Source organism: Notothenia coriiceps, unplaced genomic scaffold, assembly GCF_000735185.1.
Source record: "Notothenia coriiceps isolate Sejong01 unplaced genomic scaffold, NC01 NC01_scaffold00017853, whole genome shotgun sequence".
Taxonomy (NCBI): domain Eukaryota; kingdom Metazoa; phylum Chordata; class Actinopteri; order Perciformes; family Nototheniidae; genus Notothenia; species Notothenia coriiceps.
Window position 1 is genome coordinate 479,012 of NW_011350554.1, and position 20,516 is coordinate 499,527.

The 20,516-nt window shown below is 39.8% G+C and overlaps 1 protein-coding gene across 1 annotated transcript; it reads left to right on the forward strand.

Annotated features, from left to right (window-relative positions):
- Positions 1-10,477: 10,477 nt before the first annotated feature.
- fstl3 (follistatin-like 3 (secreted glycoprotein)) lies at positions 10,478-15,038 on the forward strand. The gene is made up of 5 exons (XM_010777151.1): positions 10,478-10,706; positions 11,098-11,283; positions 13,028-13,243; positions 13,331-13,558; positions 13,664-15,038. The coding sequence occupies exons 1-5, from the start codon at positions 10,637-10,639 to the stop codon at positions 13,714-13,716; spliced, it is 753 nt and encodes a 250-aa protein (XP_010775453.1). The 5' UTR covers positions 10,478-10,636; the 3' UTR covers positions 13,717-15,038.
- Positions 15,039-20,516: the final 5,478 nt, after the last annotated feature.

The following is a 20,516-nucleotide window of genomic DNA, read 5'->3' on the forward strand; positions in this document are numbered from 1 at the left end:
GTATGAATTGTATCTTATTCAATCAGGAATATCAAAGTAAATGTTTAATTCAGAAACATTGTGTGATTTATCCTTTGTGGACATCCATTCCTGGTATCAAAAACACACTTTTTAATGTGGTTTTTACATAGTTTCCCCCAAAAGTAAAGCCAATGCAGAAATGCCTTTAACTTGCATTTTCCCTCATAGCCAGCAGGGAGCGCCTACATTAGTTGCAGAAAGACAAAGTCAATTGTATGGAAGTCATTAAGAAAATGCTCATATTTCTACTTCTGTCTTACTTTTCACAAATGTTCTAATTGGTTAATGGTTTTAATCACCAGTTTGAAATCTTCCCTAATCCAAGTTCCTGTCCCAAAAACATAGTGAAGACAATAAGGGAGCATGTGTCTTAGGACGTAGATACCTTGCGATTGACAGGACACTACTACAGTGTTGTCTGTGTTTTTGATTTCAAACTTAAACCTTCCAGTGTTTCCAGTTCATGAAAGTTAAATTCTACCATTTTGGTCGCCAAAACAAAATGATCCGACACAAAGATGGGGACAAGCAAAATACCAAACTTGAGGCTTATGCTGTATCAACGAACGCTTGGTTGAGAATACAGGCGTCTACTTCTGATATATAATCTTTGGATGATTAAAAGCTGATGAACAGCGAGCTATCAATATTAGCATGTCCCCCACAAGTTTTCCCTCCAACCTTCCCTCTGAAATAAAAAAAATGGTCATATAAAGAACCATTTCGACATTCAACGTGGTAATATTCAGGCAAAGCAACAGGCAGAGTTTATAATAGAAGGTTTCACAATGGTTGTATTCACCGTCACTTTAGAACTCAATGTGTCCCCAGCAGGTGGCTTTCCCTTCTTCACATTACGCATCTCCCAGGAAACAACAATGGCTCACATGTCCTTCCAACTGCCAGAATTATTGAGCAGCCCACTTCTTGAACACACACATCCTCTGTGAAAACAGTGAGTAATGTTTAGAGATGGAAGGATGAAGACCTTTTGTTTTGTAACAGATCCAAGAGCATGAGTGATGCCAGCTGTTCCACAGGGGCATGAGGTAGGTAGGTTGTGTGTGTATGTGTATGTGTGTGTGTGTGTGTGTGTGTGTTGTGTGTGTGTGTTGTGTGTTGTGTGTGTGTTGTGTGTGTGTGTGTGTGTGTGTGTGTGTGGTGTGTGTGTGTGTGTGTGTGTGTGTGTGTGTGTGTGTGTGTGTGTGTGTGTGTGTGTGTGTGTGTGTGTAGAGACCTTTTTATAACCTAACTGCATGAAGTAGTATGTATGTGTGGGCACAAGTGTGGAAGGTGTGAGTGGTGAGTGTAGTGAAGAGTGTGTGTGTGATGCGTGGGAGGTGCATGTGTACACTTTAGTAGTCACACACACATGCAAGGATACATTGATTGCTTTGTGTGGCTGTCACATGTTAAGTCCATGTTTGTTTGACTTGTTATTGTCACCGCTTTATACTTTCCCGTAATTGTCGATACCCATTATTTTTTAAGAAATTAGTTTTTCTTCCTTTTTTCTGTGCTCTTCTATCCACTCTAGAGAGTTTAACAGCTCATCCACACCTCCAACACTACAGTTACATACAAAAGTAAAAAAACATTGAACAGGGACAGTTTTCTGTGATCCCACCAAGTTCAATAATGAACAGAACATTTCTTTAAGAGGAGTGATTTTGGAGTTATCCTGTACTGAGGACTTCAAGGTTTCAAATTCTCTAACCTTGTTAGAAACTGGATTTAGATACTTTCAAGAACAAAAAATAAGCTTCATATTAGTTTAACATATTTATTTTGGAGAAAAGACATAAACTATATATCCTCTATTTATTTATAAATTTTCATCATGACCAAAATGTCATGTTTAATTTAATGGCTGGAAAAGGTTTTTTTTTCTTTCTCCAGTTAGCCCATGTATTGTTTTTACTTTGACTCTTTGTTATTGAGATTAGACTTTTTTCATATATTTTCTTGTTAACAAATACAAATATTTCTTGAAACATGTTTTTGTTTTCTTGCATGGTAAACAACGATATCCAAAAAGCTAATTTATAGATTTTAATGCTCCTAAAGGGTAGTTTTGCTTTTTGAGTTTTATGGATAAAAGAAAAAGTGTAATTGTTCCTATATTTAAACAAAACGATTGAATGTTTTCACATTTAATTTACATTGTGTCCAGTGTTTAAACATGGGTGTGTAAAAGCAACATGAAAGTACATACGCAGTATACAGTAGGTATCATCAGCGTTTCTGACCATATCTTATTTGGTTTTGGATAAAAAACAAATGTTGTCCTTCTGCTGTCTACAAGAAGCTTTTATTAAACCAGATAATCTGTTGAGTGTGTTCTATAGCTCATATAAAAAAATCAGTCTTTGAAATGTTCTGAATCAATGTCTACAATATAGTAACTCACATGATCCCAAACTTCATCATGTGCTGTATAACATTGCTCTAAAGGCCCGACATTTAGGCTCTTACCTTACTAAGAGTGCTGTCAAGTATCAATTAAAATTATTTCTTATAGCAACAGTTGTTCTGTGAAGCTTGCATCTGTAGCCCGCTGAACATATTCCACTTTAAAGAGGTGTTTTGGCTGCCGATCATTAAAACTGCATAGACTCCAGCATGGTGCCTTGACTCACCGTAAGTGGCCCCTCATGTTCATATTTACAATGAGCGGGGTAATTAATTCTACAGATCCATCTGCCCTTTTGCTTGTTTAATTATTTATACAGCAGCCATTTCTTTTCCATCTAACAGTTATTCCCATCCTCTGTCGCCTGTTTTGCTTGGCACTCTCAGGAAGCAGCGACCATATATGGGCCATCAATTGATTTCATTCTCTGGAATAATGCTGTTAATGACCAGAGGGAGGAAGCTCATTACTCAGCTTGTCAAACATGAAGCTGCAACCAAAACTCATCAGCAAATCACGTGTGGTGGTGTAAAATCATGCTGGCAGTGCAAATAGTAGTATCAGACTGTGAACTTGACACATGAATGTGGCTCTTATGATTCAGTTTCACCCTGAACGCATCGAATCAGAGTCACATGTTCGCAGAGCTGTCACATGGAGCTCATTCGTGAAAGACAGATAAAAAAACTTTCCCTCCTCTGTTTTGGTTTTATTTATCTGTTTATGACAGCTTTCAATGCGACGGCGGCAACAAATACATTTCAGTCATTTGTTGCCATGGTAACTGCTGCCAGCATGAGTATCAGCGTGTGTGCAGCCAAGAGTCTTTAAAGGGCTAGCTCATAGAGACACACGCGCTGGAAGAGATGGTATAGAGATGTAAGATTAGTCAAATAACATACTGTATATGAATGTGTCCTTCCAGTGTGTACACGGTGAAGCTTTAAATACCCTGTTCATTACTGTCACACAAACTCAAAGTGAGGCATGTGTGTACTACAAATAAATCTGTGTTTGAATGTTATTTCTTTGTAGGTCTTTGTCCGTATTTCAAAGTGTGAAAAAGCTTGTTATAGGTCATTAAAAAATATGATGAAACATAGACAAGCCATATTGTCTGTGTTGGAGCCATGGGATCCTGCACTGAGGTTTGACGAGTGAAGATGAAAGGCTGGAAGACAGACACGCTTCACTTCAACACAAAACAGCCTCGAAAAAGGGAGCCAAAAACAAGGGGGCTTAATGCAAATGTAAAAAAAAAAAAAGCTTGTTTTCACACACACACACACACACACACACACACACACACACACACACACACACACACACACACACACACACACACACACACACACACACACACGCACGCACACACAAAAACGTTGTTGCATTTGATTCAAAATGTAATCTTCACTTTTAAGGAGCATGTGCTCTCAGGCCTGTATGAAAGTGAGTTGAATTGCTGCTTCAGAGGCAGAGAATGATTACTTGCTCACGCTGTGTGATGTGTCATATCAAGAACCTCTCTGCTGGCTCCTGTTCAAGCATCGTGAAACAACAGCACACGGGCACAGTTTCAGTGTGATTTGAGGACAAACATGTTCCGTGCTGATCTCAATGTTTTGTCACATAACTGTAATAACACAACATTTTCCATCAGACAATGGTCTTTCAGAAATATAATCATCATTATCTTTCATATTTGTTTTTGCCATCTATCCAGCTATTATGTTTTCTTTCATACCTGCAGCAAAGGGAACATGAATGTCATAATGTTCTGACATATAACCCTTTGGTTGTATAAAGTGAACATCAGTGAGAAAATAGCCTTTACAGGACACAGACTGGCAGATGTCTGTCTATGACTCATACAGATGCAACTACAGCTGACATTGTGGGACTGTTTCCTTACCTGGATCTAAAATACTCTCCTTATATGCGCTAAAATTTGATTTCTTTCTCTCATCACAATGCAGATCCCCAAGCAAGTGATAAAAGCATTTCAACTGGACTCCTTTTTTATTTTATCAACTAGTATTGATTAAAAAGAGATCTACCTTACAGCAGCTCATCTGAAACAGGAAGCATAGAACATTGATGGATTATAGTATTCAACATTTACCCTGGTATATGAATTAAGTGTTAAGAAATAGCTGAAAAAGCACCATATAAGATTTCAGTAAATCTCATTAAAGATATCTTGCCAGTAGTGTTAAAAAACCTACTAACACCTCTGATGAAGCTCAAAAAGTAATTTTTATCAAGACTTCCAGTTTGTGCTGAATTAAATCAAAAGTTTGTATTGCTGTCGAGCAAATATCTGATTGTGCGGATGCTGGGAAAGACTCTGAAAGTCCTTATTGTCTTACTTCTGTGTTTGACTTTTGAGACTTTTTTCCCTCTGCATATTACATAACTTTGCAGTTTCTGCCATTGATGCAACAGCAATCCAGTAAACTGCTACTTTAAGTAGTGGCTGCCTGCCTACAGTAAGTGAGTCACATCGAGTAGAATACCAATTAGCTGTACGAACTGTGGCAGCTTCAAATGAGGTCTGACAAACACTGTTTGTATAAGTGAGCTCTCAAGGCGACATAAGGCAAAGTGAAGTGTAGAGACAGCAGATGGTTTCTGGCACATCAGTTGTAATCTGACAGACAGGGTATGTAGTCGTGATCAGGAAGCAGCTGAAGTCAGCACTGGCAATGTGGAACTCACTTTATAAGGGACTTGATCAAATAAAAATGTATAATGCTGCTCCAAGTCTTTTGATTCATTTAATGTAAATAAGGACGGTAAGGTTGACAAAACTGATGAGTGAGTTTCTAACTTAATTTTCATTCGATTTAGAGAACTGCTATTGGATCCCACAGAATAACAAAATCAGACCTAGAGTTAAGTTCAATATCTAAAACTGCAGGCTCTGTACAACAGAATACATCTCCTCCTCACACAGAACTTCTGCAACCCCCAGGTCAGACGCTATCTCTCTCTCCTTCACTGTGCGACTACTCAAAAATATATTTTAGTAACTTACTAACTTGCATCAATAATTGACAAAAGGAGACACAGCATTTCAAAAGGAATAGTTTGCAATGCTTGTTTAACAAAAGAAATGCAGTGGCAATTATTGGCAAGCATGTAGTTAACAAGTAATGACATGGCAAGGGACTACACAGGAAACCTTTTCTCAGGAAAAATATCTGGTATTTCCTGCATCCCCTGATCCCTGACACACTCAGCAGTTTATCACAACATAACACAGTTAAGAAACTAACCACCTAACATATTTCAATAGAACAAACAACTATTGACTGAGGCCATACTCGGCCATAAAAACGGATTACAAACATTCATCACCCAATATGATATTTGACACAGATTGTATTTGTTGTTCAATATGTTGGATATATGGATGTACTGACTTATTATTAGCATCAGCAAGGCAGCAGTACAATTACTATTAGTGAGAAATTACTCGCAACTTTTTAAGACGTGTATTTCATTATCATCGATGTCATATGTGTTAAGTCTGGACGCACCAGGGTTGTGAAAGTCTATTCTTTTAGTTGAATAAAAACTATTGAGAGCTTGTCCATCTTGACAGGAGATATTCAGCCAAGATGACCTTAAAAACAGCCTGCTGGGGAAGGGCAAGAAAGATCCAGAGCGGCACACAGATGGAGCTCAATTGACAGGCGCTCTGACACCGAGGGAGACCCCTAGTCACGACCACGTCAGTGCCCTGCTCTGGTTACGAATTGAGCCCCGAAAGAGGGGGCTCAAGAGAGCGGAAAGGGCGAGATGGTGGCAGGGAGGGAGGGAGGGCAGGGACTGAGGGAGGGAGAAAGGTGAAGAGGAAGAGAGTGCTGTTTGTATGAGCAGCGCGTGTGCCGACATTAACCTTCCCCATTAATGAACCACTGGAGGGACTTTACACGGTCAACGTTTAACACAGGAAGGAAGCAGGGAAGAAAGGGTGGAGGAAAGTTGTGTGCAGAGGGGCAGAGGGGGGGATTCTATCCGGTCTTGTCACTTTCCTACCCTCATTGCCGGTTCAATCAGTAACACACATTAGGGGTAAATTGAGTGGATAGATGACGCAGCTGCTTTCAGCTTTCAGGGCAGACAGAGCAATTACCTCTGCTGAGCCCTGTTTAGCCGTGTGACGTTCCCAGCAACTATGACTTCAGAAAGGCCAGTGGGTGGATTGAAGGAGCATGTATATATAAACAAGGGCTTTTTATCATGTCTTGTAAAGTCCTCATTTCCTCAATCAGTCAAGAGTGCAGATTATTTTACCCGTAAAATGAAGAATGTTCTTCACAGAATAGCTACAGCGCTTTTTGAAATGTAATTCAGGGGAAATAGCTAAGTATCTTTCAACAAATTGGGGAAATACATATAAGAGATAAATTACAAAACAGAAGGAAATAATGTTGAATATGTCAGTCACCATGAAGTAAATCAGCTTTTTGGTGTCATTCAGTAACCACAGGAAGCATACATGTGACTAATCCTCAAGGTCTAAAAGTCATCACACTGACCTGTCAGCTGTCTCTCCTTATGGGCATATCAAGCAGATGACAGATGTAACTAGGAGAGACTGAGAAAACATTACAGTTATCATCTGTTGATGTCCAAAATTAAAGGTTAAATACTTTTTTTAAGTTAGGCATATGTTGGCTTTAGCAGGCTGCAGAGATGGACAAACATTGTCTGAAGAAAGGATGGAAGATGGAGAGACAGGCGAGGGGCGCCCCCATCTGGTCATTTAGGTTGTTTGCAATGGTAACTAATGTAAAGCAAAGTTGCAAGCACTTCATTGGTATTATGCAAGGACTATTTTAAAGGTGTTATGCTACATGTTGCCAAGTGTGCATGACTGTAAGATATCCTTAAATTGAATATTCATCATCACATGAAAGATATCAGACTTTGGACTATCCACTTCAAGACACTGGTACTTGCGTACCATGCTGCGAATGGTTCTGGCCCTTCGTACATCCAGGACATGGTTAAACCGTACACCCCAGCACGTGCACTCCGCTCTGCATCAGCCAAACAGCTCACTGCACCCGCACTGCGAGGGGGACCCAAGTCCCCATCAGCAAAAACAAGTGGGTTTGCTATCCTGGCTCCAAAATGGTGGAATGAGCTCCCCATTGAAATCAGGACAGCAGAAAGCTTACACATCTTCCGGCGCAGACTGAAAACTCATCCCTTTCGACTCCACTTCGAGCGATAGAATTAATAACAAAGCACTTATACAGTATACTAATACAGGACTGGCTTATCTAAAGCCAGTTGAGTAGCACTTGAAATGTTTGGCTCTATGAAACCTGATGTACTTATATGATTCTGTTTTCTTCAAGGTTGTATCTTCCTGGTCGAATGTACTTATTGTAATTCGCTTTGGATAAAAGCGTCAGCAAAATGCAATGTAATGTAATGTATTTTATCAACACACAAGTTTGTCATTTTATTTACCAGTTGAAGTAGATATTCAGATGTTTGACATACAAATCACAAACATCTTTATTAAAAATAAAAAGTGACTTAAAAAGTTATTGTCGTAGACACCGCCCTTCAAATCCAAATCATATGTAGGCCTAATGCTACAGCTATTTTGCCTGCAAGCCCAAACAATTTAACTGCGAGACAAACAACCGTTAGCTAATTAGCATGAGCTTTAGCTAGCGACCAGGATACTCTCACAGTGTACTAGTGAAAGCTACACTTTGTTATTATTCCGGCTAAAGATACTACTTAGCAACATGTTGTATCAAGGTACGTTAATACCAAACTTCCAAAAACATGCTATTTTTCTTGCTTACTTCTTTGGCCTTGTCAGTTTACTTGAAGTCATTAGCTTACTTTGCTAATGTTTACTGTGTAGCCTAGATATTTGAAATTAATTAAAGTACAAATAGCTTCACCTGTACGTATTTTAGATTTCAAGTCAAAAACATGGATCAGGGAAAATAAATGCTAATGAATTCACTTGTTTCAACCGTAGCGTGTAGGCCTATAGGGTTATATCCATAGACTGTATATAGGCTCCTACTGTTGACATCTGCCTTTAGTTTAGATTGAAGACGAATACTTTTATATGCAGCTCATGTTTCTCATGCTACTGTAGAATATAGTAACGTATGCACAAACTCTACTTACATGAGAGTTCAGTCAGAAAGTTAAATGGGAGTATGGGACTCCCATCTCTAACACTGCTTTCCACAAACCTGCAAACTTCCTCCACTAGATGGCAGTGGTGCTTTTATCTTTTCTGTTATACTAACAGGCAAATAAGTATGTTATGACAAACTGAGCTCCACACCTGCCCTGTTGAGATGCACACACTCTATTTCACATTAGACACAGTCCACCGTGGGATTCTTCAATTTCATGCTTCCCTTCAGAGCCCGGCCACTTGAAAGACACCAATATATCTCAAAGACGGGACACAGTAAGCTGCACCCTAATACAGATCCTACATTTGTGGGTGCTCCAAAGTCCCCCCACCATGCTGCATTCATTTGTATGGCTCGGCAGTGATGATCCAAACCATATGAGGAGCTGAGTGGATCTGCAGAGACCCGGTGAAGAAGCAGGCCACCCACAGACACCGCTCACTGCTCTCTTTTCGTCTTTCCTCCCCTCATAGGTCAGGCAGCATTCCTTCGGTACCCTGGGGATCTACGCTGAAGCAGACAACATCATTCACATAGACTCAGATACAAGCTTACTACTATCATAGCATATGCTACTTTTATTGATCAAAAGGGAACACATAAAAAAAACGGTGACAGATGGGCAGACTCAAATAACTTGGCATTAGTGAGTACCTCTCAGTGTCAGAGGGTGAATGAGTGCAAGAAGAGAGAAAAGTGCAGATGTTCATATCAAACATGATCATGATGCACATTAGCCTTTTGTTACCTTTTATTTGGGACTTTTTTTAAAACTTGATGGTGTCTGGTCGACAGATACTGTAAATAAACCCACACTATTTCAATGATTTCAGTCTGGTCTGTTGTGGTTGTCTGTGTTTAATCATCAACTTACAATGAGGGGACATGAATGTTCTTGATAAGCTCCAACATTGTCGTGTTTATTGGAGTTGATATATTGCTCAAGGGCAGACCACCTTCACTCCCATATGTCCGTATTTTTTGCAGCTGTAGAGTGCAATATCAGCATTCATTGATAAACCCAGACAGTCAGCAAAACAAGGTATAACGTTGTTGGGGAGGCAGATGACTTCATTTATTCATGGGCTGTCATATAGAATGATTTCGGCACTTGATATACATTTCATGTGGCATGATACGGATGAAAACCATTTGAGAATAAAGTAACCACTTTTCTGCGGTGGTTTTACTTTACTCTGATTTTACACCACAAAGAAGCAGAGTTTCAGATCAGAGCTGGATCAAAGCTGCTTCAAAGGACTGTTGTTTGAACAGTTTAATGAGATAAAAAATCAGTATATCATTTCTAACGGCCACTGTTCCCTCCGAAAACCACAAAGAGCAGCTTCTAGACAGAAAACAACCGCGATCAAACTGTATGTTATTTATGAGGAGAATACACTTTTGAGGTTGTCACATTACAAAGAAAGAAATGACACCATATCAAAACATCCCACCAGACAAATAAAAAAGTTGAACTGCTTTATTTAAGGTCATATTCAGAGGTTATACTGAGTAAAGTATTCTCCCAAATACTTAAACTTGTAATCAAATGTGTCCATTTGATAGGCCATGTGACGAAAATTTGATTTAAAGTTTAAAGAAACTCACTAAACCTTTTCTTGGACTTAATTAACCTTTAATGGCCGTAGGAATATGGTGTGAACATTTTTAGTGAGGTCATATAAGTGCCCCGCGTCTGGCACTGGAGGGCATGGATCATTTCCCGACTCTGGAAATTGAGTCAGAGTCCCACTGTGTCCTGCCCTGGCTTATTACTGGCTGAGAGCATCGCCCATCCCAGCAGCACAATTCCATCTGGGCTAAATATTTATACAGAGGGGGAACGACATCACTTATCCACAACACATCCATTCACGTAAGAGAGAGCTACTTCCAGAGCTGAGCTAGAGTGATCCACTCTGTTTGCCAGAGAACATCACTTCTTTTTGCTGATAATTTGCAGAGATAAACTTTCAGAAAAAAAGGTTTTGAACAAAGTAGAGTCACAATGATCTTTTTTGTTCCTGTTGTTGCTGTGCTTCTCACTTTGTATCAGATTGGGAGGAATCCTGCCAGTGGTGAGTGGACTTTTTTTTTTGTATTTTGAAAAAGTAGGACCAAAAGAGGTCAGAATTTTTAACATAATTGCAAGACTCCTTTTGCAGTTTTCATAATGATTAAGTACTTTTTCCAGAACTCATATTTATGTCTGTTATGTACCTTTTATAAGCCCTTTTTAAGAAGCTACTACAGGAAAGTCATGTACTCTTTCTTAAAGAAAAACTTACAATTAATATCAGTGATAATGTCCTTGCATAGTTGCTAGGTTAATTTTCATTCAACTACAGTTCTATAATCAGCCATTGATTACAAAAAGTCCAATCATCAATAATTCTGAATTATACACTTTTTTCTGTATTTATATCAACGTTTATGAGTCAACTTATCTTATTGATGTACTTTCTGCAGCGGGGATGTGCTGGCTGCAGCAGAGTCAGGACCAGAGGTGCGACATGGTGCTGATGAGAGGGGTGACCAGAGAGGAGTGCTGTGCTGGGGACCGCCTGGACACAGCCTGGTCCAACTCCAGCCTGCCCATGAATGAGGTCAGCCTGCTGGGCTTCCTCGGAATTGTCTCTTGTAAACCATGCAAAGGTAAACAAACAAACATTTAAAAGATTAGTTGAACCTGCCAAGTAGAAGGAATCCACTAATGGTGCTTTGATTTGGTGTATCACTGCGGGGCATGGAATTAGTCATCGCATGTAAACCAAAAGTGAAATGCTCTACTTAAGTACCTAAAACCCACATTTAAACAATTTACAGTCACATTGTGAGTAGACTTTTGAAGTTTTACAACCGGAGCAGGCTGTTTCTGTCAGTAGTAGTCTTAAGGTAAGTACCGGGAGTTCTAATCTCTGCTTGGATATCATTTGCAAAGGCTTTACTTGTGTTTTAAAGATCAAAGGGACAAAATTGGCTACTCTGTTACACAAAATGAGTCTTTGGGAGAGTTGGTGAAAATGAATACGAACCATTTGGCAACTGTAAATCAAGATAGGTACACAATGATTTCCCCGAGAAGTTTGCTAACAAAATGCAGACCTGGATCAAGGAGAGCTGTTTCACATTACTATGCCCAGCTGTCCTAAAAATGTTCATCCTGTTGAATCTCTGCAAGGTTCATTCTGGTTCACTTACTGATAAATTCTGTTTAATGAGCAGTACTTAAAAATGAGATTTCTCCACGCTAATAAGGTCCAGTAAAAATCAACACATTTTTGGCAAACCCACAAAACCACAGCCTCCTAAAATTTGGATTGTATTTGTACACAAAGGTAGCCTGTTGTTCTGTCAAAAAGGACTCACATGAAGGTAAATAACTTTTACATGGAAAATGAATAAAAGTTGGGTGAATCACAACTTAAATCGCCCCCTTCCCTTTTAAAAAAAAAAAGCTACTTAAAAAAAAAAGCCTGTTTGGGTCCAAGAGCAAAATAAGAAAATACATTCCTGCAGGCTGGAATAAATGCCTGCCACATGCCCAGAAGTCTGGGACTCATAATGTGCTTCACTATCTTGATCATTTAGAATTCTGTGGAAGGAAATACGCTGTCGCTATCGTGAATGTCCCGCCAATAAAGTCGAACCTGTCATCATCCCAAGACTGTAGTTTTTATCAAACATTTGCTTATTGGTAACTGCAGAGGAGATACAAAAAAAAATTCACCAAGAGACAGACGGAAATCACACAAAAGTAAGACCAGAAGAGTATGAGAAATAAAAAGCAGATCTGAAATAAAACAGGATATTAAGGTACTGGTAAAGACTTCAAATAATAAATACATTTTTATAGTTTACAGAATCCTCAGGACTCAGTGCTGATCAGGCATAATTCCTAAAGGTCCTGGGAAGAAACCTATGGAAGAAACATGTGTGCATTGTCTAACTCAGCACTGTGTAAGATTACAGTTCCCCCTGTGCTTTGACATTATGGGGTGTCAGAGGAGCCCGGGGGCTTCCTCACTTCTGAGCCTGTAAACTTCTCTGACAGCTATTTGAGCTCCGTCTACCACTGAGCCCCTCCGTCCCTCTGCAGGAGCTTAGCCCAGTCAGTGTGCCGCCGTACACATAGATCTGTTATGAAAACACGCCAGCCTCACATTCCATCAGGCGAGATACCCCTGTGTGTAACGGTCAATAAAGAGATGTGATCATTGTAAATATTGTGCAAGGTGAAAATTGTGTTATGGTCTGGGAAAACCCCAGATCCCGAGCTTGTTTTGTATGAGAATTCCTGCGGATCACCTGATGTCTGCAGACTTGTTAATACAGTAACATTACACTGAAACTGTGCAGTGCTCACGCATATATGAAACCACTGGCTGTGCTTTTGTAGAGACTTGCGATGGAGTCAAATGCAGTCCCGGGAAGGTTTGCAGAGTGAAGATGGGAAGGCCTCAGTGTGTGTGCGCTCCAGACTGCTCTCAAATTACCCGGAAGCACGCTGTGTGCGGCAGCGACGGGCGGTCATACAAGGATGAGTGTACTATTATGATGGCGCGCTGCATGGGGCACCCCGACCTGGAGGTAATGTACGAAGGAGAATGCAAAAGTAAGTAAAATGTTTCTACTTTATGCTATTTTCAAGATACGCCGTTCTGCACAAAGCAAGTTTAGTTACTATTTGTATTTGTTGCAGAGTCGTGCTCTAACGTGGTGTGTCCCGGTACCCACACCTGTGTGACTGACCAGACCAACAGCGCTCACTGTGTCATGTGCCGCACAACTCCCTGCCCAATGCCCATGCTATCTGAGCAGTCAATCTGTGGCAATGACAACATCACTTACCGCAGCGCCTGCCACCTCCGCCGCGCCACCTGCTTCCTCGGCCGCTCCATAGGAGTCCGCCACTACGGCCAGTGCAGCAGTAAGTCAGCCAAAATACCTTCTCTTCATCAGGTCTTACTTGTCTGTAACAATGACAATTCTGCAGCTTTGATGGAAGCACATTTTAACCCTTTTTTTTGTGCAGATCCTCCTCGGAAACCTCAAGATTTCGAAGGCAGTGAAGAGAACGCAGTCTAGATGGACAACTCCTGACTTGTACCTTTTTCAAGAGACAACTTGGTCGACAAACCTTTCAAAGTGTCACACCACTAGCTTACCATGAAGACCTCTTTTTTGGGCAATCACTCCCTCAATCCTTTGTGCACCGATGACCATATATTTGGATCTCTGTTGGAATACATTATATAATGTAATTTCCTCAAAAATAGCTATAAAAACCCTGTGAGAAATGTGTGCTAATCTTGTGTTAGTTTGGAAAATAGAAGCAGATTAACACATGTTTTGAGATACAAATATCTCAGGCTCTTTGGGAGATGTGTGCATATTGTAAATAGAATACCACTACTATTTATTGGAGAAGGTATCAAACTCTATTTATGTTTTTATTAGTTAGTTACAGTTCCATATATCCTTGGTAAAGCTGATGCATAAAACGTATTTATTGTGTTCGGTTTATTGTGTTTTTACAATTGCGGCCACTGGCATTTTTACAGCTTTTTTTTACCGTTTTTACGATCTCGATGCCAAACAAACAAAGTGATTTTCCCAACAGGCTGATGGAAAGCATCACTAATATGTTTGTAAGTTGTAATCACTTCCAATGTGGATTCAATTCCCCACAAACAAAAAGTACTACAGTTGTACTGCGTCTACTTTTTGTAGTTCTCGTCTGGAATTGAGGAAGGGGCTTAGCCTAAACAAACCTGCATAGTCTCTCTATTCCTCCTACCACACATGTTTACTCTGGATCCTGATTCAAACTCTTTGCCACCCGCAAAAATTAACAGTTTGGTTTTGTTTGGAGTTTCAGAAGACTGTTGGTACAAACCCAAAGTCCTTTACAATACCTCCTCTGTTGACTGCTTGGCTTTGTTTTGTAAATGCATTTTGGAAGGTTGTGCTAGTTCAATCTGTGACTGTTTTGCTGCTTTTAATTCGATTGAAATATTTCCAAGAATTGCCAGACAAATGTAATCAGCATCGTCTGATTGAAAGGAAAATTAAATTTGTCTGGGAATTGACTGCAGTTATCGCCAACTGAACATACATGGTTATACTGCTATCGGAGATGAGTCAACCGGTTCATCGTTGACACTGTAACATATCGATAGAAGTCACCAATTTCCAGTCCAATTAAATCTTTAAGCTCAACGCAGACTTATGAACTACTTTCAATCACACTTATTGTGTATTACGCAACATCTCAATGAATCTCATGTAAATAACAGACTTGTGTGTACCTGCCTGTGTACCTACTGTGAAATGTGATCGACAAATGCATCAACATATTTTTGTATTTTTGTACTGCCATTTCAAAACTACATAAAGTGTATTATTTGTCACAATGTGTCCTCTTTCCTTTTTATCTTTTATAAGGTGAATACACTGGATTCCCACTTTGCAATTTGTTTTTTCTCCAATCCACGTCATCACATCATCTGCATTTGATTATAACACAGTTTGTCATGCATTTTAAAATATTTAGATTTTCCCCAATTTTTGAACAGTATTAATCATAGCAAGTTTCAGCCAAATGAGTTCATACTTGTTTCCTAAAGTTAACTGGATGGTGTTCTTATGCTCCAGCAGCCAGGCGTGCTCCCCTTAAATGCATGCACCGGTTAGACCTTTTCTCCTGTGCGTGCCGTGAGTCGCCTCTCTGACAGGCCTCTCAAGGCTAAACGTGAGAGGCGGCAGGGAATCAAATCCAGGCTGAGCAGCTTTTTCTCCCCTTGTCTCCTCAGGGATATCCCCCTGATCTGGGGTAGGTGGGTGGGTCAGGGGGTTGGAGGGTGAAGAAACATAGGAATGAATGTTTCAAAATGCTGAGGCCTGGGTACTGACTCACTCCCCTGTAAAAAAGCACCTCCCTTGTTTTTCTGTCTTCTCTCTCCTTCCTCTGAATCCTGTTCTCCGCCATGCTGCAGCATCTGGTTCGACTTTAGGGAGATGTTTATATTCCTGTCCAAGAACCCTTTTATTACACTGGGAATGGAATTAGATGTTTTGTTAGTTTGAACAGGGCAAATAACAATGCCACTGAGGGGCTGTTGCTGTGCCCACACATAAAACATAACACACATAATTGGCTTTTTCAGATATATTTGTATGTTTTCTGCGCATTGTGTGTAAAATTCCATAAGAATGATTCATCCAAAGAGCCATACAAACATAATGGTCACATATAGTCTCCAGAATGGTAGATGTGACTTCAGAGGGACCCTCTGTACTTGTCCAGGCAGAGGTTTACTTCTGTAGATTTAAGCCTCTCATTTCAATTCAGTTTTTCATCTTTGGTTTTATATAGAGACCTATCTAAACTTTAACTGCCTAATCTACACCTCGTTATGAAGGATGTATATGGAGAATGCAATGTTAAAGCCAATTATCCCCATACCTTTATGAGTCTTCTATAAATTCCTCTGCGACCCACACAATAAACTCACCAAACCCGTGTTTCTCACCATAGTTTAAAAAAGTGGCAACCCCACAGGAATTTGCAGTGAATACCCACTTAAATAAAACATTTGTCCGCATTTTGCGGTACATGTGTTGAAATGACATGGTCTTCCAGGAAAATAAACAAACTGAAAAATAAGTTGAGACAGCACTTTTGATAAATGTATCTGGACAAACAATCCTGATGATGGATAAGAGACAAATCCCATTTGCTGTTGTCATTATGACTGTGTAATACATTCACCAGGAGCAACCTGTATCTCATCACCACACAGGCCTCTGACTGATGTCGGATATGAAGCGCCTGTGTCACACCAGCGGTGGGAAAACCACAAAACCACAGAGTAAACATATGAGCCACTTCAGAGCTATCCACATTACACTTAACATGAGACGTCAGGAATTCTCTGCCCACTTTACTCCCTATTTCACTCTTTTATCCTTTAAGTTATGGTTTGTGGTGCAGCAAATGAGGAGTCAGCCTCACTTCCACTGGAACACAGCTTTGTGTGTGTTTGTCTGCATGTTTGAGTGTGTGGGTGCAATGCATCTCACCTGTTATGAGCAAGGGATCAGTCACACACATTACATCACAACCTCTAGCTGAGTTGTTTATTTCCCTACAAACACATGGGGCTGTGATGTGACGACGCCCACACTGACATTGCAGCGGTGCGTAATCACCCTGCTCTGAGATGTCGAGCGTCTTTCTCAACGACGTCCACATGGTATCATTTCCGCTGAAGTTGCTGTACTACTTCCAGTAAGTGAACAGCCAAAACTTAGATTCAAATGATGTTGTGATGAGACCAAGGCACCGTGGAGTGTTTCAGACCACCCACTCTCCGGATCGCGCCACTGCATTGTAAACAGCTCAGACTCACAGCTGAAACTAATAGATATCAGATCCATCACTCCATCAGAATATATCTGCCTCACACTTTATTTACTAGGCTTGCTCTGTAACATGGCAAGCCTTTTACTTTCCCACATGTGCATGAAATTCCATTTTGACAATTGATGATTAAACTGACACAGCAGACCACTCTTCAGTCTTAAAGTTTATACTGCGGCAGATGATGTTCTATGAAATTCTCAGAAATGCTCTTTATTTTTTCTTATTCCTGATGTGGAATCATGTATATTTCACTGAGTCATATTTTAGACTACCAATCTGTCCAACTTCCATCATTGAGTGCTGCTCATATAAAGATGATGAAAATATATTGAGAAGAAGAACGGAATTTGTGACATCTTTAAACCCTATAATCACAAACTATAATGATCATGTCAATCATCCTTACAAGGCTGTAGTGCTCCAAGATGTTAATGTTTGCCAGGCGTAGGACACGTTTTCCCTTGCCTGGCAAACATTAGCTTTACCTGTCAACACAGCAAGTGGTTCATTTGAAACCAAAGCATGTCTCACTTTGCGCAACAACTGAAACTCCAGGTATTCTTGCTGCAAATTGTTAGTGTTTTTCAGGGATTTGCCCAGGATCCGATCACCGATAAAAAATCGGAGTTAGGAAGTTGTGCAAATGCAAATTGTCCACAATTATTCTGGGGGAATTGTCTCACTTCCTTGTCCAGACCTCTGGGACGGCTTCTAGTCTGTGTGTGGTCTGGCCCATAGCCTATATGTACTGCCAAGAGGAAAATGTACTGGGAATAAAACGTTAAAGATTATATACTGTATGTTAAATGTAAATATAGAATATTGATTTGAAAAAAAGTCAACTGTAAACAAAATCACCTGCTATTCCATTTTTACGGTATTAAATAAACATTGAGGTACTGTGTGAGACTACTCAAGAGTTTTGTAACACGTGTGCCTGAGACAATATGAGATTGTTGGCTCCCTCTGCTTTGCACTGACAGGTCATTTAACTCAGTCTGGTTTGAGTTCATGTTGAATTATCTAGCCACACAACAACAAAACATTCATTGAGGTGTGAAAATTGCGCTCAAATTATGTCAAATTGTGCAATTAGAGGCTTGGAAAAGTTCCAGGCCTCGTTTTTTCACCATCAGCTTTCTAGGCGGCTCTCGCATAACAAGAAAATGCATTTTTTTACATGAGCCTTGTTTGCATCAGAACGTGGTTGCCTGTAATGGACAGTTGTGCTGTCTTGTGTGAAAGTATGCAATGTAAACTCAGCAAAGTGAGAAAGTTCTAGATAGGATTTAGTTATATCTTGCCCACTCAATATCAACCGTTTATTTTAGTTGAACACGGAGCCACTGCAGGACAAAGCTAAATCTTTTAGGCAATTCTCCGCTTGCTAAAGTAGCACAGTGTACCACAAATGAACTCAGAGGCCCATATGGTATCTATTGCTCCAGACCACAGAGCTGCACATCTTGTAAACACACCGATGATCAGTTTTAGATTAGAGGAGTAACTGCAGCCATGCATCATGTCATTAGTTCCACTGTTGTTGTTGTGTACTGCGGAGGCTACGAGACAACTGCGTGCGCAAATATATAAACACTTTCCCATACTGTATGTACAGCATGCCATGGTGAAAAAGTATTCAAATCCTTTTTTTCAGTAAAATAGTAACACCATAATGTTCACATTTTATACACATGAAAGTCCCACTTTCTAAAACGTTACAATTGAAGGAATGTTAGTAGGGCCTACTATCACCAAAAGTAAAGTATAAAAAGTGTGTATTCATTTTGAAGAAAATAAATTGAGTTTTGTCTATTTATATGAGGCTTCTTGTTTGGATAATATCGCTGCTGCATACATGTGTATTTTGCATCTTTGTGCTTTGTTCAAGGTCAGTCATGTGCAGAGGACGTTAGAGGGGAAGGGGCTTAACTGTATAAAACGACACATCGGCGAGTTTTGTTACTAATCTAATACAAATATGCCTAGAATGACTAATTTTTGTTCAAGCAATATTAAATTGTATGTTTTTAAAACAAATCACTTCACACACTGCTTCATGACAGCTATTTAAAAAGTAATTGCAAATCAATTAAATGTATTTCTGTAAATTCTTCTAGTTACTATATTCTTCAGTAATAGCGGCCACTAAGAAAAAAGGCTAATATTGTATGTATTAGACACAGGTTTAGGTTTCTCATCGATTATTTTTACATAAAAGGCAAACACACTAAATACAGTGCAACTTAGCACAATTGTCTTTGGAAGAAATCAGATTCAATATGCACATGACATAAAATACAAAACACAACTTATTTTGCTTATGAAAACTGTTCAGTAGCACAAGGAACTCTGTGAACTGGGTTACATGTGCACACAAAATATAAATGATATTTGAATTTATATTCTCTAATAGGAGGGCAAAAGGGCAGGTGCTGAAGCCCCCTTTGGGGTCTATTTGTGCACGTGCCTGTTCAAGGTTGTCATAATTCAACTCCGTTATAGGATGTTGGCTAGTTAAATCTACAGGGAGAAGCACATATTCCTAAAAAAGTCAACTTTTCATGTGCTCAGATAAACATCCCTGTGTGACAACGCATTTTCCAGCTGATTCGGGATATTTTTATTTCGTGCATTCAGTTTAAGAAGTACAATTTTGATTCAATGGAAAAAGAAGAAAAAGTAAATAGGCTTTTTCCTTGGAGAGGAAGCGTGTGAAAAACTGTAACCTGAAAAGTAGTAACTAAAGCTGAATGCCAGCCAATAACAATACTCCATTAGATAATATTCTGAAGTGTTCCTCTTCTACACACACTTGTTATTGTCCTTTTTCTCCTTCATTACACATTCATCCACCTGTTGGGGAATGATGTGGAAATGCTATAGGCTTTGTTGTTTTCCTTGGGAACTTTTCTTCCCTGCTGTGGAGGTCTTTCAGTTGGTGTTGATGTGTGGGATGGGCTGGGTAGAACAGATAACATCACAGTATGTCCTTCCAACATGATATGGTTTGTATCTTGTGCTCAGTGTCCTTGTGTTTCCTTTGACTTTACACTATATTGCATCATTGGAATTTTATGAATGATTCTTTATTACTCATAATATCATAGACAAGTTAGGATTTATTTTTTTTAAAGGGGGACCAATCATGCTAATTTGCAGCTTCATATTTATGTTTTGTGCCTCTGCTGTGACATGTTTACATGCTTTAATATTAAAAAGTATTTTATTCGCATACTGCCTGTGCTGCAGCACCTCTTTCCACCCTCTGCCTAAAACCAGAGCCCAGTCTGCTCTGATTGGTTAGCTGGCCGGCTCTGTAGTGATTGGTCAACCGCTTAGAGATGTCCCGCCCTTTAACCACGTACCACGATTTTGAGTGCTAGCCAATAGAAGCGCAAGTGTTACATAAGGCGTTTTCACACCGGAGTACTGTTACCCGTACTTTTCCCATTTAGTT

Bases quoted from the DNA above. Each gene is read 5' to 3' on its own strand.
- fstl3 (XM_010777151.1), top strand. From the start codon at position 10,637: ATGATCTTTTTTGTTCCTGTTGTTGCTGTGCTTCTCACTTTGTATCAG. The intron at 11,284-13,027 runs GTAAACAAACAA...GTGCTTTTGTAG, and splicing joins CTCTTGTAAACCATGCAAAG to AGACTTGCGATGGAGTCAAA. The intron at 13,244-13,330 runs GTAAGTAAAATG...TATTTGTTGCAG, and splicing joins GTACGAAGGAGAATGCAAAA to AGTCGTGCTCTAACGTGGTG.